The following is a 23398-nucleotide window of genomic DNA, read 5'->3' as shown; positions in this document are numbered from 1 at the left end:
TGATATATCGGTGGAAAAGTTGGATCATATTGTGGGAAATATTACAGTGGGGAACTTCATGGCCTTTAATGATGAGGAAATCCCATCGGGTGGTCGAGGAAGTAATAAAGCTCTGCACATTACCATCCAATGCAAGGACCACGTCGTACCTAGGGTCTTGATCGATAATGGCTCAGCTTTAAATGTCATGCCTCGCTCTACCTTAACCAAGTTACCTGTAGACCTGTCCTATATGAGAACCAGCCACATGGTTGTAAGGGCTTTTGGCGGAATCATAAGAGATGTGGTAGGATACATTGAACTGCCGATAAAAATTGGCCCTTACATTTTTTAGGTCCAATTTCAAGTCATGGACATCGCCCCATCCTACAATTGCTTACTAGGGCGTCCATGGATTCATATGGCGGGAGCCATACCCTCTTCCCTTCATCAAAAGGTTAAATTTATAGTTGAAGGCTAACTGATAAGTGTATTTACGGAGGAAGACATACTGGCCATTCAACCTTCATCTACCCCCTATGTAGAGGCAACAAAAGAAGTCCTAGAGTGCTCATTTAGATCTTTTGAATTTGTTAATGCTACTTATGTGGGGAAAGGAAAAATGATACCAACTCCTTGTTTGTTAGTAGCAACTGAAATGGGGGTAAAGCAGACAGTGGGAAAAGGATGTCGTGTAGGTTTGGGGCTAGGCAAGAATTTACAAGGAATTAACCGTCCTTTGACTCCAATAAAGAATGAAGAAAGGTTTGGTTTGGGATACAAACCTACCAAAGAAGAGATAAGGAAATTGGCAGCTCAAAAGAAGATTAAAAGGATGGCTCAGCTTGAGGGAAAGAAAGAAGAATTTGGGAAACAGGCAATTCCGTACTTATATGAGACTTTTCGCTCTGCAGGTTTCATTCATCCCGAAGCACCAACAAAGGTCAATCAGGTTCTGCAGATGTTTGATGAGTTGTCAGTCCATATGATCAAAGACGAAGAATCTAACGAGAAGGTCCCTGTGGTGTATCAAGTACTACTAGGAGAGGAGTTAACCAATTGGACAGCTACGGAATTGCCCATCATCTTTAAGCCTTTGGAAATGTAATGAATAATTCTCTCTAAATGCCTATGCCTAAGGGTGTTAAGAGTAATTTTTTATTTAAGTAGGGCTTTCTGTTACCTTCATCATTTAAATAAATAACAATGCATAATGTGTTTCATAATTCATCAACCTTTTTGCATATTTCCTTTCATCTATTCTTTTAGCCAATAAATACTTGCCCATACACATGTTCAATTTTACCTATTTGCAGATCTTTAAATAATGAACACAAAGACAATCTGGAGAACAATTTGAATTTCAATTTCGAGACAGTTTCAAACATTGATGAATTGAAAAGTGAAGAGGAGGTGGATGACTATGGCTTACCCCTTGATTAATCGAGAATGTTGGAATAGGAGGAAAGGGAGATCTTACCTTATCAAGAACTCACAGAAATGATTAATCTTGGAAACGGGAAATAAAAGAAAGAGGTTAAGATTGGCACCTCGCTGTCATCTAATGAACGACAGAAGCTAGAAGAACTGCTTCGTGAATATGTGGATGTGTTTGCTTGGTCATATCAGGACATGCCAAGTCTTAATACTGACATTGTTGTCCACAAGTTACCTTTAAGACTGGATTACAAGCCTATTAAATAGAAGTTGAGAATGATGAAGCCAGAAATGTTGCTAAAGATTAAAGAAGAAGTAAAGAAGCAATTTGATGCTGGATTCTTAGAGGTGGCTAAGTATCCTGAATGAGTGGCTAATATAGTTTCAGTTCCTAAGAAGGATGGAAAAGTTTGAATGTGCGTCGATTACAAGGATTTGAACAGAGCGAGTTTGAAGGATAGCTTCCCTTTGCCACATATTGATACTCTTATGGACAACACAGCAAAGCATGCTTTATTCTCATTTATGGATGATTTTTCTGTTTACAATCAGATCAACATGGCACCCAAAGATATGGAAAAAACAACATTCGTAACCATGTGGGGAACGTTTTGTTACAAAGTAATGCCATTTGGATTGAAGAATGCATATGCCACCTACCATAGGACAATGGTAGCTTTGTTTCACGATATGATGCATAAAGAAATAGAGGTATATGTGGATGGCATGATTGCAAAATCTCACACAGAAAGAGATCATACTGTCAATCTCAAAAAGCTGTTCGAGAGATTATGAAAGTTTCAGCTCAAGTTGAATCTTGCAAAATGTACTTTCGGTGTTACTTCTGGAAAATTATTGGGGTTCATAGTAAGTGAAAAGGGAATTAAAGTGGACCCGGATAAGATACGAGCTATTCAAGAGCTACCACCTCCTAAAACGTAAAAAGAAGTGAGAGGATTTTTAGGGAAGTTGAATTACATTGCTCGATTTATATCCCAGCTCACTTGTAAATGTGATCTAATCTTCAAGCTACTTCGAAAATGAGACCCAAGAGAGTGGAATGAAGAATGTCAAATAGCCTTTGATAAAATCAAAGAATATCTCACAAATCCATCGATGTTAGTGCCATCGACTGTTGAAAAACCTCTGATTTTATATTTGACTGTGAACAAGAATTCTATGGGATGTGTACTAAGACAACATGATGAAACTGGGAAGAAAGAACAGGCCATATATTATTTAAGCAAGAAATTTACGGAGTATGAGTCCAAATACTTTGTGCTCGAAAAGATGTGTTGTGCGCTAGCATGGACCTCCTAAAGGCTTCGACAATATATGTTGTATCACACAACATGGTTGGTGGCAAAATTAGATCCCATCAAGTATATTTTTGAAAAATCCTTTCTGTTTGGGAGAATAGCTCGATGGCAAGTGCTATTGTCTGAGTATGATATTGTGTACGTATCCCAAAAATCAATCAAAGGGAGCGTCATTGCTGATTTCCTCGCAGATCAAACTAATGAGGATTATGAACCTGTAAGATTCGATTTTCCAGATAAAGATTTGATGGCCGTCTTGCAAATAGAAAAAGACAGTCCCAATGAACTTAATCCATGGAAGATGTATTTTGATATAACATCCAATGCTTTGGGGCACAGAATTGGGGCAGTGTTGATTTCTCCAAATGAAAAGTACTATCCAGCTACGGCGAGATTGAATATCAATTGTACTAATAATATAGTGGAATATGAGGCGTTGGTAATGGGATTACAAGCAGCAATCGAGATGAAGGTCGGCGCGATAGAGGTTTACGGAGATTCGACTTTGGTGATATGTCAAATGAAAGGCGAATGGGAAACTAGAGATTCTAAACTAGTTTCATATAAAAAGTTGGTTACAAAACTAAGCAAACAGTTCAAGAAAATCAGCTTCGACCATTTGCCTCGAGAAGAAAATTAGCTTGCTGATGCTTTGGCCACTCTCGCAGCAATGTTCAAAATAAAAAAAGCGACTGATGTACGCCCTTTTGATTTAGAAGTCCGTGAAGTCTCCGTACACTGTTTGAATGTTAAGGAAGAGGTTGACGGTAAGCCGTGGTATCATGATATCATGCAATACATCAAGCACCAGGTATATCCTGAGAATGTCACGGACAATGACAAGCGAACTCTGGGAAAATTAGTAATGGGTTTCTTCTTTAGCGGAGAAGTGCTCTACAAAAGAAGTCGAGATCAAGTACTTTTGAGATGTGTGGATGTTACGGAAGCCAACAAAATAATGAAAGAAGTTCACGAAGGAACTTATGGAGCTCATGCTAATGGACATATATTGGCTAGACAAATTATGAGAGTTGGTTATTATTGGTTGACGTTGGAATCAGACTGCATAAACTTTGCTCGAAAATGCCACAAGTGTCAAGTTTATGCAGATAGAATCCATGCTCCACCAGCCCCATTGCATGTTTTCACAACACCTTGGCTATTTTCAATGTGGGGAATGGATGTGATTGGGCTTATTACGCCAAAAGCTTCTAATGGACATCGATTCATATTAGTGGCCATTGATTATTTCATGAAATAGGTAGAAGCAGCTTACTATGCCAATGTGACACAAAAGGTGGTGTGCAGATTCATCTAAAGGGAGATCATATGCCGGTATGAGCTGCCGAAAAATATCATTACCGATAATGCAAGCAATTTGAATGGTGCGATGGTGAAGGAGGTTTGCGCTAAATTCAAGATCAAGCATTATAACTCAACAACTTACCGTCCGAAGATGAACGGAGTGGTAGAGGCAACCAACAAAAATATCAAAAAGATTGTTGAAAAGATGACTGAAGTTTATAAAGACTGGCATGAGAAACTTCCTTTTGCCTTACATGCATATCGAACTTCAGTGCGTACCTCCACCGGGGCAACTCCGTACTCATTAGTATATGGTACAGAAGCAGTTCTACCTGTTGAAGTAGAAATCCCATCATTGAGGGTGTTGATGGAAACAAAATTAAAAGATGCTGAGTGGGTCCACTCCCGCTACGAGCAATTAAATTTAATTGAAGAGAAAAGGCTCGCAGCCCTTTGTCACGGCCAGATGTACCAACGAAGGATGATGCAAGCATACGAGAAAAAAGTTCGTCCAAGGCAGTTGCGAGAAGGAGAGCTAGTTCTCAAGAGAATACTCCCTAATCAGATGGATTTTCGGGAAAAGTGAATGCCAAATTGGGAAGGACCATATGTGGTAAAGAAGGCTTTTTCAAGAGAAGCTTTGATTTTGGCTAACATGGATGGGGAGGATTTTCCTAACTCGATAAACGCAGATGCGATGAAAAAGTACTATACTTAAAAAAAAAAAAACGGAGGGGGTCCATGGTTGAAAACCCGAAAAGGGCAACTCGTACCTAAAGGAGGAGGCTCATGCTGAAAACCCGAAAAAGGCAGCTTGAGGTCGAAAAGCAGAAAGTTAGAATGAAACTTAAAGATGTCAGCCCGAATGGAACACAAGATCGAGGTAGAAGTACACTATGAATGGAGCTCCACAATTTCACAAAACAGGGGAAGTGAGGGAGTTTGTAACCTACAGATTTGCTCAAAGCATCAATTAAGGACAATTCTTGAAGTCGAACATCAGATTATTTGCTCAGAATGGTCTGAGTGTTCATTACTTAAGATCTAATGTTTGCTCTATAAATTCTCTTTGCTTTATATTATTTGATTTGTCATATATGAAATTCTCCTTCGCCTTTTTATTTGAACCCTTTTATTCTTTACCATCCCATGATTTCACATAATGATTGTCATAGAAATGAATGATGACTGGTGAAAGAAATAAACTAATTAAGCAAAAAAATTACGTTCATTGTTCAACAAAAGACTTGATGATGAGAAAAAGGAATGGCAGAGCTTTAAACTTGAGCAAAAAAAAAGAGAGTCAAATGTCAAAAAGAAGGGGGCACGCCTAAGGAAAATCAAGAATGTCAGCCAATGAAGTAAGGCACAAGACGAAAGTCATTGAAAGCTGCAGTGAAAAATTAGATGAAACAAAGGTCTTGGAACCTTAATGAATCATAAACATGAAAACATTTCATCATTTCAATCATGCATACATGCCTAGCCATACACACGGTCATTTTGAAAACAATAATCCAAATTAATTCATGTCCCAAGCTTTGAAAGTAGGAATCCACCTGACCTAAAATGTTGAGGTTGTAGAACTTTGATAAAAAGATTTGAGTTTTTCATTGTGAAGTTAATCCAATTAAGTTGGCATTTATGAATTAAGTCGAACCTGTTTTGATATAGGTCTAACCTAAATTAAGTTTAGGAATTTCAATTTTGTTTAAATCGAACCTGTTGTGAGATAGGTCAAACCTAGATTAAGTCTAGGAATTTCAATTTTTAAATCGAACCTGTTGTGAGATAGGTCGAGCCTAGATCAAGTCTAGGAATTTTAATTTTTAAATCAAACCTATTTGTGAGATGGGTCGAGCCTAAGTCAAGTCTAAGAATTTTAATTTTTTTTTTAAAATCGAGCCTGTTTTGTTTTGAGATAGGTCGAGCCTAAATTAAGTTTAGGAATTTCAATTTTGTTTAAATCGAACCTGTTGTGAGATAGGTCAAGCCTAGATTAAGTTTAGGAATTTCAATTTTAAATTAAACCTGTTGTGAGATAGGTTGATCCTAGATAAAGTCTAGGAATTTTAATTTTTAAATCGAACCTGTTGTGAAATAAGTCGAGCTTATATTAAGTTTAGGAATTTCATTTTTTAAAATTGAACCTGTTTTGTGAGATAGGTCGAGCCTAAGTCAAGTCTAGGAATTTCAATTCTTTAAGTCGAACCTGTTGTGAGATAGGTCGAGCCTAGATCAAGTCTAGGAATTTCAATTTTTAAGTCGAACCTGTTTGGAGATAGGTCGAGTCTAGATCAAATATAGAAATTTTTGTTTTTTCTTAATTGAACATATTTTGAGACGGGTTGTGCTTAAGTCAAACTTAGAAATCTCATTCTTTTACGAACCCAGGTCAAGCCTAGATACTTCATGTTTTTAATCAAACTTGTTTTGAGATAGGTCAAGTCTAGATCAAATTGCTAGAATCAAACTTGCCCCAAGATGAATTGAATACGGTGTCTATGTCTTTGCACTATTCTTGATTCTCAAGAATGTACAAAGAGGGACAACTGTAAACACCTACTTCAAAAGAATAAAAAAAAAGAAAAAAAAGCTCAAAAATAAAAAAATTAAAAAAATTAAAAAAATTAATAAAAAATAGATAAAAATAATAAAAAAATAAAAAAATGATGATGAATGAACAGGAAGGGACTGAGCGTGTGCTCAGCCCCTCCTCCAGTTCATCATTACAGGGCATTAATACCCTTGAAAGGTAGCCGAATTTGGGGAAGAGTGGTCACCTCTGGCTACCAATCCTTCCTGTTTGCCAGAGCCTAGTGAAATCATGCTCAGAAGAGCATGATTTCACCTTTGGATTGTCCAAATTTTTAGACAATCCAGTTCTTAAAAGGGGGGGTTTCAAACCGATCCGGAAAGAGCATTTTGAGGGGCAAGAAAACTGAGATTCAAAAACAAAAAGAGAGTTTCAAACCAAAAAAAAATGAGAGAGAAAACGTTTCAAAAAAAAAGTCTAAATCCAACTAGAAATTTTTTATTTTTCAAATAGCAACAAAAAAAAAACCCCAAATCAAATCCGAAATCCTAAGATCTAGCAGCCAACTACCTAACCACAATCAACAACAAAAAAACAAAAAATACATAAGATATAAAAAAAAAAAAGAGGAAAGCGGAGGGTGATTTGGGTTGCACTTTTGATTTGGGTATATTTAGGGGATAGTGAGATCTGGCCGACGGTAAGGTAACGAAGAAGAGAGAGAGAAGACTTTTGGTTTGATCTTATTGCCACCGACCGACGAAAAGAAAAGATCCGAACGGCACCGGCAGTGAGGTAAGGCCAGATCAGCACCGGTAGAGAGGGGAAGAACACCTGGGCCGCCGGTTAAAGGCAAGCCACCGACGTAAGGGAGAGTGAAGGCCGACGGTGAAAGGGGGGGCCGTGGCTTGAAGCTAGAGAGAAAGGAGAGCATTTGGGCTAGAGAGAGAAAGAGGAAGGTGAAAATAATAGAAAAGGCCAAAAAAAAGGTTTTTATATCTAGGTGTAAGAGAACCAAAAGGCACCATTTCAGGGAGCGGGGAACTAAAAGGTTCAAGGCTAAACGGTGCCGTATAGAGTAGTGTCCCAGGTACCAAACATCGCGTTTCGAATTCTGCCTTGTGGGCCTCAAGAAGCAGATCGGGTGTAGCAGATTTGGGCTTCTGTGGGCCATTGAGCTGGACTAAACTGAGCCTAGAAAGGTATAATCCTTCTCTTTGATATGGGCTTGTTTCAATTGCTTTTGGGTCTAACCCATTTTGTTAAATAAAATATATTTTTTTGTTATAATTTAAACCATATTAGGAAAGGTTATTTATATATAATTATATATATAATATGAATGTTTATTTTAATCAAAATAAAAAAATAATAATAATAAATAACTCATGATACAAACATAAAAAATAATAATAATATAATGGAACGGTTATTTGAGTACTACTACCTAAAAAGGACAAAGAGTTGCCTCTTTTGAGTGGATTTTTTTGGGAGTGAAGTTCGAGACGGATTTTCACCGAAGCGTCGGGATAAATCCGAACTCTAAACTTCAATACCTGTTAAATCAAATAATCGTTGTCAAAAATAATATATATAAAAGAAAATTTATATAATGTTGCATGTGAATTTAAATTAATATAATTAGTTAATTAGCTTAAATAAATATTACTAAATAAAGGTAATTTAATCGTTTAAAAATTAATTAATTATTTATAAGCTATATAATCAAGTAAAATATTAATCAATAACGTTAATTAAAGGATATGGATTTAAATAGAAAACAAAAAATAAATATAAATAAATAAATAATCTATAAAAAAATAACAAATAGTAATAAACATATAAACAAGGTGATAAATTATTAAACACATAATTGAATGAATTATGAACCACCTAAGTCAATAAACGCGTGCATGTAGACATCATCATTTTATCCTGTCATAGCATGCCACATTTATCTTGCAAATGGTGCGGAATTTTCGATGATGGGATTTCCCCGAGGAGCTTGTAGAGACTAGTTTTTCTGGGGATATCTCTAGGTGAGAAAAATTTCGAGACTTCACCAAAGCGTTGGGATGATCTTTGAGTGATTTTTCCAATAAAAGATTGTCGACTCCATCATTTAAAATTGAATAAATCATAACATCATTTTACGATTACATCACGTGCATCCGTGAAACCAAATAAAAGACTCAATCAACTAACATAATAAAAAAAATTAACTAATAAGCAAGGATTAAGGTACAATAGGATAACTTAAGATTAAATGGTACCGTTCGTGAAACGGGCATCACGAAGGTGCTAACCCTTCTCCGTGCGAAACCGCACTCCCGAACTTTTCTCTAAAAAACGTGGACCGGTTCTCGTTCTAAACTTAAATTAGGACTTTGTTGATTAGAATCGGGTTAATAGGTGTCCAATCGCACCTAGATATAAGACGATTGGTGGCGACTCCTAAACCACTTTATTTTCGTCGACGTCTAGCGGTTGGGTTCTCAGACCCGCACGTTACGACAGTAATAAGTATTGATTTGTAAGCAATTTCATAGGTCACCCCACCTAGATATTTTTCATACCAAACATTACTTCAGTAGTACATAAAAAACATTCTCTCATCTCTCTTTCTTTCCTGTTTCTATTATTTTTTTTACAATACAAATATTCATTTATTATTTATAATTATGAGTTTTAATCACAATAGATTTTCTATTGGGTAAGAGTTTGATTTTGCCTTGGAGTGTGCCGATCGGTTTTGAATCATCTGGACATGGATCGTGAGGTGCGCATGAGGTTCAAGTTTGTACGCTTAAGTGGCTTGAACCAGATGTGGACGTCATTAAGAGTGGCGGTCTACGTTATTATGATGATTTACGGACAAACTTAAGTGCGGTTTTGATTCGGGGGCGGAGGGTAAGCCAACAATGGGTTTTAAAAATATTTATTTTTTATATATATTTCATCAATAGGCCCTCAAAAATTTTTGGAAAATTTTATTTATTATATATTATTAATGGCTCACTCAAAATAAATTTTTTATTTAATAATTAATATAAATAAAAAAATCAAACAACCTCACAAACCTGCTTTAACTTTACCCTAATTTAAGTTTCTCTACACCTATTTCTCTTTTTTCTTTTCTCTTCTCTTTTATCTTTTTATTTTTACTTTACTCTTTCTTGTAACTTACCATTAAAACACACTTTATTCTTAAAAAGAGATTTATGAGCTTGTGAGTTTGGACAAAGAAAGATAGAGATCACCCACCACCATTGTGTAAAATTAAGAGGAGGAAAAGTTTTTGTTTTTAATCTTCTTCCTTTTATTTATATTATTTAACTATTTATACATTTAACCATTCTGTGAAATCCTGTATATCATATTTAACTATTTACATTTTATGCATTATAGTTTTATATTTAATATTTTAAGTTTAAATATAAATAAATAAAAATATTGAATATTGACTACATTGTTTTTTTTTTCAGATTTGATTAAAATATGAATAAGTTGAAAACAATTGACAATTTTTTTTAAAAGAAAAGAGGTAGATCGCTCAAATGATTCTCCTATGCTTGAGCCACCAAACCTTAATACTTCAACTCATGAACAAAAGCAGTGCGAATCAAAGCGTCCAAGGCTCAATCTTGAAGAATTGATGCTTTTCATATAGAACCTGACCCTGGATTATGACCAATGATATGGGAATTTCCTATCAATCAAAGGGATGAAATTCGTCGTGCTTATCTCAAAAGTGGGCCATGTCAACTCATTCTTAAGACGTGTCCTCTATCAGATGATGATCATCCTTGTCGTTTTCAAGCTTCTTGGTTTGAATTATATCTTTCTTGGTTAGAGTATTCTTGTGACAAAGATGCTATATTTTGTTTGTCATGCTACTTTTTTCATAAGAACACCTCGAATCATCTAGGTTCAAATGCATTTATTGAAAAGGGTTTCAGAAGTTGGAAGAAAGTAAATAGTGGAGAAAATTGTTCACTTTTGAATCATGTTGGGAAAAATCCAAATTCCCCACACAATGTTGCTATAAAATCTTGTGAGGATTTATTTAAGAAATCCCAACGTATTGATAGGCTTATCAAAAGACAAGCATCAGAAGAGATCTTGAATAATCGGCTTAAGCTCAAAGCTTCTATAGATTGTGTTAGATGGTTAACTTTTCAAGCTTGTGCATTTAGAGGTCATGATGAAAGTCCATCCTCAAAAAATAGAGGAAATTTCATTGAATGCTGAAATTTTTAGGATCTTACAATGACAAATTTCATAAGCTTGTCTTGGAAAATGCTCCACGTGTTACTAAGTACACATCCAATGATGTTCAAAAGGAAATTTTACATATTTTGGCTAATATGGTGAGAAATTCGATTAGAGAGGAAGTGGGAAATGCTAAGTTTTGTATTATTATTGATGAAGCTCGAGATGAGTTTAAAATAGAGCAAATGGCTATTATTTTGAGATTTGTTGATGGTGATGGTTTTGTTCAAAAACGTTTCTTTGATCTTGTACATGTTAGTGATACCAGTGCAATGACTTCGAAGAAAGAGTTAGTGTCTGTTCTTTCTCGTTATAACCTTCAAGTTGAAAGTATTCGAAGTCAAGGATATGATGGTGCTAGTAACATGCGTGGTGAATGGAATGGTTTACAAGCTTTGGTGCTTAATGATTGTCCATACGCATATTATGTGCATTGTTATACTCATAGATTACAATTAACTTTGGTTGCAGCATTTAGAGGAGTAGTTCATATTCATGAATTTTTTACATAGTTGATTTCTATTGTAAATATTGTTAATGCTTCTTCCAAACGACATGACCAATTACAAGCTGCTCAAGCAATTGACATTGCAAACATGATTGCTAGTGATGAACTTGACACAGGTAGAGGAGCAAATTAAGTGGGAACTCTACAAAGAGCTGGAGATACTCGATGGAGCTCACACTTTCATTCTATTTATAGCTTGATGAGAATGTTTGATGCAACTTGCACTGTTGTGAAAAGTATTATTGATGAAGGGGCCAGTTATTCACAAAGAGGTGATGCTTCTGCTGCTAGTAAAATATTAGCATCATTTAAATTTATTTTCATATTACACTTGATGTATGAGATCATGGGAATCACTAATGTTCTTTGCCAAGCATTACAATTACGCTCTTAAGATATTTTAAATGCAATTCATCTTGGTTTTACTACAAAATCACTCCTTCAGAAGTTGAGAGATGATGGGTGGTCTAATTTATCTGAGAATGTGAAAAAATTTTGTCAAAAACATGAGATAGAAATTCCTGACATGGGTGCACGATATATCTTGGGCAAAGGTCGATCTCGTCAACTAGATGTAACTGTGGAGCATCATTATCGAGTTGATATATTCTTAGTGACGATAGATACTCAGTTACAAGAATTGAATTCGAAATTCAATGAGCAAGCTATGAAACTTTTAACTTTAAGCACTGTTTTGAATCCTAATAACAATTACAAATCATTCAATATTGATAATAACTGCAAGTTAGCAGAGAGTTTTTATTTTCAAGATTTCACAGAACAAGAAAAGCTTATTTTGAGGTTACAATTGAGGCATTACGAGTTCTATATACCTCATTATCAAAGTTTTTAAGATATTAAGATACTTTCTGAATTTTGTCAGAGATTAGCAGAAACAAAAAAGTCAAAGAATTACCACTTGATTGATAAATTAATTCGCCTTATTTTGACTATTTCAATTTTTACAGCAACTACAGAGAAAGCCTTTTCAGTAATGAAAATTGTGAAAACAAGACTCCGGAACAAAATGGTTGATGAGTTTCTTGTAGATAATTTAGTTATTTATATTGAGAAAGACATTGCTAGTCTTTTCAATACAAAGTCAATAATTGATGAATTTGAATCTAGAAAACATTGTCAAGCATAACTTTCTTAAATAATTATTATAATTTTTTTTATTTTCTTACTTACATGTTATATAAAATTATTATCTATTATAAATCTTTTGATCGTTGGTTAAATTCAACATATTAATTTTAAAAAATTTTAATTTTTAATTTTTTTATCTTTGAATCTCAACAAAAATTAATTAGTTTCGTCTTTGATTGGACATATACCACAAAATTCGGTCTGCTGTATATGGATCGTGAGGTGTGCATGAGGTTCCAATTTGTCAGCTTAAGTGGCTTGAACGAGATGTGGACCTCATTATGAGTGGCGGTCTACGTTATTATGCTGGCTTACGGATAAACTTAAGTGCGGTTTTGGTTGGACGTGTACCACGAAATTCGGTCAGCTGGATATGGATCGTGAGGTGTGCATGAGATTCCAGTTTGTAGGCTTAAGTGGCTTGAGCGAGATGTGTACCTCATTATGTGTGGCGGTCTACGTTATTATGATGTTTACGGACAGACTTAAGTGCGGTTTTGGTAGGAGATATACGACTAAATTTGGTCGGCTTTTATTGTTAATTAAAAGCTTTTTCAGACAAGTCTTTTTTAATATTGCTGGTGGGTTCGGACAAGTAGTCATTCAGCAGGACTTTTCTGGATACAGTACAATATCCAGATAGGTTTTATTTTATGATGCTTGTATATCCTTTCATCTAAGTTTTTTGTTTTTAAGGATTTTATTTTATTGATTTTTTATTTATTTATGTACTTTTTTAAAAAAATTATTTATTAGACTTGGGTAGAGATTGAATGATTACTAAATTTAAAATTTTCAGGACAAGGTAAACGCAAGTTGCATTGTTTGAAATAATTGTTCCAAGAATCATCATGCGGGGCCAGCTGTCACGGCTGCTTAGAGAGAACCAACAGGTGACACGGCCACCTACTAACCATGAACTTTACTATTGGATAGAACTGCTCAGTTTGACCTTGTTTAAAGCTAAAAGCAAGCTGGAATTATGGAGTCTATATTTGATGCAAAGGCTACCGCTACATTAAGAAGCTTCAAAAAATGTATGTATAAACTTTTACTATATTCTTTTCACTAAATATATTAATTAACTTTATAAAGTTGATGTTAATTTCAATGATTAAATAGCTTTGTGTCTAAAATTTTGAACTCTAGCACAAATGAATAGTGGTTAAGAGGATAATCCGAATACCGATAGCAAAAGTCTTTGATGTGTAGGAACGTTAGATACCTTATATGAGCACAAGAGCCGACATGTTCCTTGTTGTTTTTTAAAAGATATTGATTCAACGTTAGATAACTTTTTCGTCAAATCTTTGAAAAAAGTCTAAGAATTTTTTAGCACAACAAATGAGAAAAATGTGCTGCATTACACTATTCTGAATCTTTTAGAACATACAAGGGCCAAAAGCTAAAATTATACATGTATTTGCATGTTTTTGTATCTAATAATGAAATCTGGAGAAAGAAAGGCTAAGATTTATCATTGTCAACACACATTAACTTGTTTCAACCAAAGGTAATTAATGGGTTATGCATACTACTCATGCATTATGCCAGCCAGAAATGGTAACAAAGAACTAATCAAACATTTTATTTAGAGCTATGATGTGTGCTTTTCTAATTAAAAGCGTCCACCAAGGTTATATACACTCTAATTGCCTCTTTTCTTCCATCTGGACAAAAGTGGAGGGATGCTTTGTTCATGTCTGAAGAAATTTTCTGGATCAATCATTGTTTTCACACTTATCAACTTATCAAAGTTATTCTTAAAATATTTATGACCCCAAACACTTGCTTGTGCATAACTAGTGTTATCTTTGTTGTTAGTTCCAATGTCAAGATCTCTATAATTGATATATGCCTCTCGAGGTGATTTTGAAACAAAGGAACTCATATAGCTATAAACTCTCCTAATCCAACTTACGTACCTCTGGGAATTTTTGTTGTCTTCTTTTTGCCAACCTACAGCGTATAAGATTTTGTATAAGTTGCCAGCTCTATGCGGAAATGGAGTTGCAGTCTCTGGAATCTCATCCATTTCCCCCCCATAAGCCACAAAAAGTACACCGGCAGATTTTGCTTCTTCCTCATAAAGCTTTGACCATAGCCCTTCTAACGCAATTTCAGGAACAGGTTCCTTTACGTAGTCAGATTTTGCTTTGAAGGCTGGACTAAAGAGAGGACTTTGAAAAGTCCTATCAAGTAAAACATCCAAGGATTTATTCCTAATTTGGCCAAAGTAGAGAATAGATTCAATCCAACTCATTTCAGTGCAATCTTCCTTTACTAGTCCAAGCTCCGAAAATCTCTCTTGCATCAATGGAACAAGCTCATCAACGCCACCGAGAAAGAATAATCTAAAGGAAGCTAGAACAGTCTTTTTCCCATCTTGACTAGAATTCACTCTTCTTAAGGCAACCGAGGAGTATGTTTCGTCAGGCAGCTTGTGTGCAATATATTGCCAACGGTGGACAAGTTTGATCGCATTTTGTTCTAACGTTTTGCTAACGATGCATCCAGTCACAGTTGCTGGAATAGGAACCAGCTTTAATTTCCATGCGATGACGATGCCGAAGCTACCCCCTCCACCTCCTCGAATGGCCCAAAATAAATCTTCTCCCATAGCTTTTCTATCAAGAATTCGTCCATTAACGTCAATGAATTGAGCATCAATTATGTTATCAGCAGCAAGACCGTATTTTCGAAATAATAAGCCATAACCTCCCCCACTAAAATATCCACCAACACCTACAGTGTGACAAACACCGGCTGGGAAGGCAAGAGTATTACTTTTTTTAGCAATTCTGTAATATAGCTCACCAAGAATTGCTCCAGACTGAACCCATGCAACTTTGTTTTCCACATCAATGTCAATTGATCGAAAATTAATCAAATCAATAATGACAAATGAAACTTTAGAAACATAAGAAATGCCTTCAAAATCATGGCCACCACTTCGAGTTCTAACTTGAAGTCCATGTTTTTTTGAACAGTAAATTGTTGCTTGAAGATGGGATTCATAAAATGGTGTTATAATGACCTGTGGTTTGGGGGTAGTTGGCGTGGAGAACCTGAGATTATGCATTGAAAACTCCAAAACAGACGAATATGAAGAATTATTTTGTGCATAGATGATTTTCGAAATGAAAGAGGAGTCTTCGGAATGAAGGGAAAGGCAATGAAGAAAACTCTCATGAGTATGAGCCGAGGTTGCCCATGACAATGAGAAGAAAGCAGCAAAAAGAAATGAAAATACTAGAAAGTGCGGAGACTTCATTTTTTTGAAGCTAATTTTGTGCATATGAGTTTATCGATTTCCCTTATTTATACAGTGCAAAGTGCATTGCTTACATAGGAGGTCCAATGATATGTGAACTTTCGGTATGATATAATAACCCTTTATTTTTATTTTTAATTTTTCCTTTTGAAGGGTTAGGTGATGACTTAATATAAGCCTCTTTGAACTGAAGTTTATTCTTAAATAAATGTGAAACAAAAAATTTATAAAACTTGAATTTCATGGCAACTTTCCAAGTTAACAATGAACAAGAACAAAATTGGAAAATTGTTTTGTAAAATCTATAAATCTTAATGATTTCGGAAGGTTTCTGTTGATTTCTTCTTCGAATTTGGTGTATTGCGTAATCAAATCAGCCTGACAATAAGCTTGGATTCTTCAATATCGCAAATGATGATAAAAATAAATTTCCAGTATTGGAAAAGTCATCAAGAAAGGGCGGGTATCTTATGGTCGACTTTAACTTTGGATAACGATAAAGGACTCCCAAACAAAGCCCACCAAAAAAATCTGAAAACCTAATCAAATTTTTTATTTTTTATTTAAAAACAACTCAATAATATTTTAAATTCTTAATCGAGTAAAATACAAAAAATTATTGATTTTCTGTACATTGTTCCAGTCCTAGCCTAGGATTGAAGGTTAGCAAATTCTCCTCCTATAGTCTATAGTATTAATGTACCCCAAAGAAATCTCCTCTTCTTATACTCTCTATATTTGAAATTCGTTATTGATTACTTTTAAACAAAAATGTAGATCTATTGTGAATTAGAGAATGTTGATGGTACGTAATAAACAAACTTTTCCCTCTTATACTATATAATTTCTATTTCTTTACGAAAGGTTTGAAGGAAATATTGAAAGAAAATGAGATAAGAGGGGAACGAAAAGAGGAATTTAAAGTTTCGTCTATTAATTATAATTAGTAATATTCTTATGCAATTGATTAACTCCCGTTTAGACATTCAAACAAAATACGCAAGTGCAGGTACTGTATATAGTCAAAACATAGCACTTATCGCTTCTTCCCAAAAAATCACGCACAAGCTGTCTACCATTCATAAGAATATGAAAGCGATACCGTCATTATTGGGCAATATTATGAATGAGGACCCTCACTGGATATTTAGTCAATATTTCACCAACCGCTGTCAGATACCTGGACACAAATGTTCCACGAATATATTTATAATTTTGTTATGTATTTATTTGAATAAATATGCGCTAAATTCGTAAAGAAATACATTAAAATGAAATTTAGAGCACCAACTAGAAATTTAGAGAAAGAAATGTTGAAATTTATCGAATACATTAAAATACCCTAGAAAGTTTTGACCACAAACCCTTCAATGCAATTTCAGGGATAGGTTCTTTCACGTCGTCTGATTTACCTTTGTAGGATGGGCTTATAAGAGGAGTTTTGAAACTCCTGTTCAGCTAAATATCCAAGGATTCATTTTGAATTTGGCCGAAGATAAGAACGGATTCAATCCAACTCATCTCAATGTAATCTTCCGTTGCTAGTCTGAGCCCATGAAATCTCTCTTGCATTAAGGGAACAAGCTCATCAATGCCACCAAGAAATAAAGGAAGCTAGAAGTGTTTGCTTCCCATCTTGACTAGAATTCCGCCTATTTAAAGTAACCGAGGATTACATTTCATCCGGAAGATCACGGGCAATATATTGCCAACGGTGAAGAAGTTTGATTGCATTTTGTTCTAAGGTCTTGCTAATGGCGAATACAGTCACAGTCGCTGTAAGATGAACCGACTTTAATTTCCATGAGAGGACAATTCCAGAGCTACCCCCTCAACCTCCTGGAATGGCCCAAAACAAATCTTCTCTTATGACTTTTCTGTCAAGAATTCTTCCATTAACATCAATGAATTGAGCATCAATTATGTTGTCAACAATAACATCGTATTTTCCAAACAATAAGTTATAATCTCCTCCGTTAAAGTATCCACCAGTTCCTACACTGTGACAAGTTCTAACCGGAAAAACAAGAGTTCTATTTTTGTTCACCAATCTCGTAATAAAATTCACAAAAAGTTGCACCAGATTGAACCTATGCAACATCATTTTTTACAGCAATGGCAACTGATGGAAAATTAAACAAGAGTTCTATAACAAATGGAACTTAAAAACATAAAAAAGACCACCACTTCTTGTTCTAATTTGGAACTTTTGTTTTCTTAAGCAATAAATTGCTGCTTGAAATCAACCAATGGAATTCTGGAGGAAAGGGAAAGACTGAGAAGAAAGGAGTATTCCTGCTGCGACTGACAGCGACGGCGCCCAGAAATGTGGGGAATGAGTTTCAGTTTTTAATCCTTTTTCAGGGAAAAAGAAATGTTTTGGAGGAAAAGGAAATCAGTAAAAAGATAGATGGATGAGAGGGAGAGGATGAAAAAAGAGAGGTGTTTCAGCAGTGGCCGACGGCGGAACGGTGGCGAAAGGAGAGAAGGTTATGAATGGTGAGGATTTTTAGAGAGGAGGAGAGGCGTTGAGTAACAAGAAAATGGGATTTTAAGCGCTTTTGGGATATTTATAGGAATCTTAAACGGCGCCGTTTCAAGGGAGAGGATAAGACAAAGGGGAAAGGCTACTGAGAGGAAGCGGGTCGGATCAGTCAGACCCGTTAGAACCGGCCCTTAGTCTGGTTGATCTTTGAAGTATGCTGGCCGAAATACAACCCAATTTTTTAGAAGAGTTCGCCCACTTATGCATAAATCTCAAACTCAAGTAATATTTTTTTTATTTTATGTGTCTATTTTGATTAATAAAAGTATTTACTAAATTAGTAAACAATAAGTTAAAAAATGTAATGATAATGACAATCTAATTAAATTGAATAACAAAAAATAATTATTTGGAAAAAATTTTAAAATAGTGATTTATAAAAAAATTATAAGTGAGAATTTTTTTAAATGAATGAGGGTTATATATACTCTTCCTGTTAATCGAAAAATTCAAGTAATTTATATTTTTAAAATAAATCAAATTATAACCTCAAGCATAACTGGAAAAAACTTCTATTTTATTTTCAAACCCAAAAAATATCGTAGTGTGGTTTATACTAAGAGTTTATTTGACTTGATTTTTTTTTAGCTTAAAAACTATTATAAAATTCTTATGAAAATAATAATTTTTAAAATTAAGTTGAAGCTGTTTACTAAATTTTTTTTTATAAGTTATAATTTTGGTTAAAATTATCTTAAAAAGTATTTTTTTAAGAGGGTAATATTGTAATTATTTTTAATAAATGAAGATATTTTTGAAACAAAAAAAAAATTTTTATTTTTAAAAAAAGAAAAAAAAAGCTCCTCATAAAAGCTTTTCCTAAAACTCTTTTTTTTTTTAAATTTTATTATTTAAAAAATAGTTTTTTTTAAGAACTTTTCAAAATTTATATTTAACTTACTTTTAAAAAGTAGATAAATTGAAAAAAAATAAAACCAAACAAGCACTATTTAATTAAAAGCTTGTATATATTAGAGCTGATTTAAAAATTTTATATAAATTATATATGCTCTTTATTTACCAAATCTTCTATTGAACAATATTTTGTGAGCCATTGACCCTTAAGTCTCCTAACCACTTCTCATTTTCTTTATTGACAATCAAGTGTTTGCTACTATGTGAAAGGCATATGATTGGAAAGCACAATGTTAATTGCTCGAAGCTCAAGTGAGATTTGAGCATGTTCTTTGGATTTTTTAAGATTGATTTTGTTAGAGTTGTTCTGGAGATTCCAAGTTCCTGAAGTTAATTCTGATTTGAAAACCAGCTCTGGTTGAGCCAGGTTTCAACTGTTTGACTTTAAAAGAAGGGCTTTACTCCCCACCCATTTCACAGAGCCCATGAAGCCTATAAATGAGTCAATTAGCATATGGGCTGTGACCATAGGAGTAGGATCCCAAGCACATAAGTTTGTTGTCCCTCATCTTCTTTTCGGATCACTAAAACTTCATTCCATTAATGCACAAGTGTCAACTCTACTTTTAATAATAATAATAAATTAATAATTTTATTAAATTATATTTTTCGTTAAACAAGCATTGAAACACAACATGTCAGCTAAATTTTCAAGTGAAAAGACACTTTTATATAAGTAATCTTCATATTATAATCATCTTTAAAGATATGGTATGTATAGAACCTTACATCGGAGGACCAATTCAGCAATCAGAATTGTTTTTTGCTGTAAAATCAAATTTTGTTTGGTAGAGTTCATGGGACGTAGATTATTGATGAACTAAAGATTGAATGGCCTAACCTATTTTTATCTTTAGGCTGAAACAAATTCATTGAAGTATATTTATACTCTTTGCTTTGATTATTAATAATATGTACCCAAAAGTCAACAATCGCTTTCTATTTTTTGGAAATGTTGATTCAACACTAGATAACTTTTCTACGAAGTGTATGACAAAATTCAGAGAATTTTTTGGCACAACAGATCAGCAAATATGTAATGCATTACACTATTCTGAATCTTTAGAACATAAAAGGGCCAGAGGCTAAAAATTATACTTGCATTTGCACGTTATTGTATCTACTAATGAAATCTGGAGAAAGAAAGGCTAAAATTTATTATTGTCAACACACTTTAAATTGTTTCAACCAAAGGTAATGAATGGTATGTTATTTAGTAGGCTAGGCATACCACTCATGCATTATTCCAGAAACGGTAACAAAGAACTAATCAAACATTTTATTTAGCACTATGATCACTATCGAAATCATTACTCTGCTTTTCGGATTAAAAGTATCCACCAAAGTTATATATACTCTAATTGTCTCTCTCCTTCCGTCAGGATAAATGTGGAGGAATGCTTTGTTCGTGTTTGAAGAAATTTTCTGGATCAATCATTGTCTTCACCCGCATCAACTTATCAAAATTATTCTTAAAATATTTATGACCCCAAACACTTGCTTGTGCATAACTGGTGCTACCTTTATTATTAATTCCAATGTCAAGATCTCTATAATTGATATATGCCTCTCGTGGTGATTTTGAAACGAAGGAGCTCATATAGCTATAAACTCTCCTAATCCAACTTATGTACCTCTGGGAATTTTTGTTGTCTTCTTCTTGCCAACCTACGGTATATAAGATTTTGTATAAGTTGCCGGCTCTATGAGGGAATGGAGTTGCAGTCTCTGGAATCTCATCCATTATCCCCCCGTAAGCCAAAAAAAATATACCTGCAGATTTTGCTTCTTCCTCATGAAGCTTTGACAATATCGCTTCTAATGCAATTTCAGGAATAGGTTCCTTTACATAATCAGATTTTGCTTTGAAGGCTGGACTAAGGAGAGGACTTTGGAAAGTCCTATCAAGTAAAATATCCAAGGATTTATTTTGAAGTTGACCGAAGTAGAGAATAGATTCAATCCAACTCATTTCAGTGCAATCTTCCTTTGCAAGTCCAAGCTCTGGAAATCTCTCTTGCATCAATGGAACAAGCTCATCAACGCCACCAAGAAAGAATAAATTGAAGGAAGCTAAAACCGTCTTTTTCCCATCTTGACTAGAATTCACACTTCTTAAGACAACAAAGGAGAATGTTCCGTCCGGAAGCTGGTGTGCAATATATTGCCAACGGTGGACAAGTTTGATTGCATTTTGTTCTGATGTTCTGCTAATGGTGAAAACAGTCACAGTTGCTGGAACAGGAACCAACTTTAATTTCCATGCGATGACAATGCCAAAGCTACCCCCTCCACCTCCTCGAATGGCCCAAAATAAATCTTCTCCCATGGCTTTTCTATCAAGAATTCGTCCATTAACGTCAATGAATTGAGCATCAATTATGTTATCAGCAGCAAGACCGTATTTTCGAAATAATAAGCCATAACCTCCCCCACTAAAATATCCACCAACACCTACAGTGTGACAAATACCGGCTGGGAAGGCAAGAGTTTTACTTTTTTCAGCAATTCTGTAATATAGCTCACCAAGAATTGCTCCAGACTGAACCCATGCAACTTTATTTTCCACATCAATGTCAATTGATCGAAAATTAATCAAATCAATGATGACAAATGAAACTTCAGAAACATAAGAAATACCTTCAAAATCATGGCCACCACTTCGAGTTCTAACTTGAAGCCGATGTTTTTTTGAACAGTAAATTGTTGCTTGAATATGGGATTCATGAAATGGTGTTATAATGACCTGTGGTTTGGGGGTGGTTGGCGTGGAGAACCTGAGATTATGCATTGAAAACTCCAAAACAGACGAATATGAAGAATTATTTTGTGTATAGATGATTTTCGAAATGAAAGAGGAGTCTTCGGAATGAAGGGAAAGGCAATGAAGAAAACTCTCATGAGTACGAGATGAAGTTGCCCGTGACAATGAGAAGAGAGCAGCAAAAAGAAATGAAAACACTAAAAAGCGGGGAGACTTCATTTTTCTGAAGCTAATTTTGTGCATATGAGTTTATTGAGTTCCCATATTTGTACTGCAAAGAGCATTGCTTGCATAGGAGGTCCAAAGAAATGTAAACCTTCGAAATGAGGGAATGGCCTTTTATTTTTTATTTTTTCCTTTGATGGATTGCTTGACTTTTCTTTTTAAAAGCAAAGCTTAGCTGTATTGATTGGGAAGGAATAATTGGCAGGAGACTTGGTGCGGCATTATTGAAGATTATGATCTTAATATAAATTTGAACCAAAAAGATCATAAGACCTGACTTTCTTGGCAAATTGACACGTTGAAAACGAACAAGAACAGAATTGGAGTATTGTATGGTAAATCTATAAATCTTTATTGATTTTGGACGGTGTCTGCTGATTTCTTCTTGAATGTCGTGTATTACATAATCAAATCAGCGCTTACGACGAGCTTGGATTCTTCAATATCGCATAATGATGATAAAAGTAAATTTTCAATATGATACTCGATCTTGTTAATTTGTGATTCTGTATTTAAAAAGTCATCAAGAAAGGGCGGCTACCTTACGGTTGACTTGGACTTTCAATAATGATACAACAACTCATTGACATTTTAAACACTATCTGTTCTTAGTCAAGTAAAATACAAAAAACTATTGCCTTTCTGTACATTGGCCCAGCCCGATCAGCTAGGATTCAATGTGCTGGCAAATTCTCCTCCTATAATACCATCAGCGGGTTAGGGAACCCTATCATCTCAACGTGGAATTTGAAAGAGTTTTAAAAATTTTTCTCTCCTTAAGGGTACTCGACAAAACAAGTTTATCTTCTCAAAGAGATATTACTTTTTTATTTGAAAGATAAGAAAATATTATTGAATAGAAAACATAAACATGCAGGACCACTCTTCCAAAGATAAGAAGACAAGGTTCCGCATGAAGAGCACGTCTGAATTACAAAGACACTCTGTAGAACTACCCAACCCCGAATGAGAACAAATGACCATGAACAGGACAACCTAAGTAAAAACTGATGACAGAAGGCACNGGCGTCCTCCCTCTCTTCCCGTCGGCTTCTCTTTCTCTTCTCTCTCTCCCGGCGGATCTCTTCGCCTTCTGTCGGACGATCCTTCTCTTCCCGTCGGCCTTCTCTCTCCTCTCAGATCTCACCCTTCCGTCGACCTCTCTCCTCT

General features: G+C 34.8%; 2 protein-coding genes across 2 annotated transcripts; both read right to left on the bottom strand.

The window, feature by feature from the left end:
* LOC18605536 (cannabidiolic acid synthase) lies at window positions 13851–15814 on the bottom strand. Its single transcript, XM_018117450.1, has one exon. It carries the CDS (start codon window positions 15801–15803, stop codon window positions 14154–14156), a length of 1650 nt encoding a protein of 549 aa, XP_017972939.1. The 5' UTR covers window positions 15804–15814; the 3' UTR covers window positions 13851–14153.
* On the bottom strand, window positions 20374–22327 carry LOC18605534 (cannabidiolic acid synthase). Its single transcript, XM_018117458.1, has one exon. The coding sequence runs from the start codon at window positions 22244–22246 to the stop codon at window positions 20618–20620; it is 1629 nt and encodes a 542-aa protein (XP_017972947.1). The 5' UTR covers window positions 22247–22327; the 3' UTR covers window positions 20374–20617.

The sequence above is a fragment of the Theobroma cacao genome, chromosome 3, assembly GCF_000208745.1.
Source record: "Theobroma cacao cultivar B97-61/B2 chromosome 3, Criollo_cocoa_genome_V2, whole genome shotgun sequence".
Lineage (NCBI taxonomy): Eukaryota > Viridiplantae > Streptophyta > Magnoliopsida > Malvales > Malvaceae > Theobroma > Theobroma cacao.
Note: the sequence above shows the minus strand (reverse complement) of the source record. Positions and strands in the feature narration are given on the sequence as shown.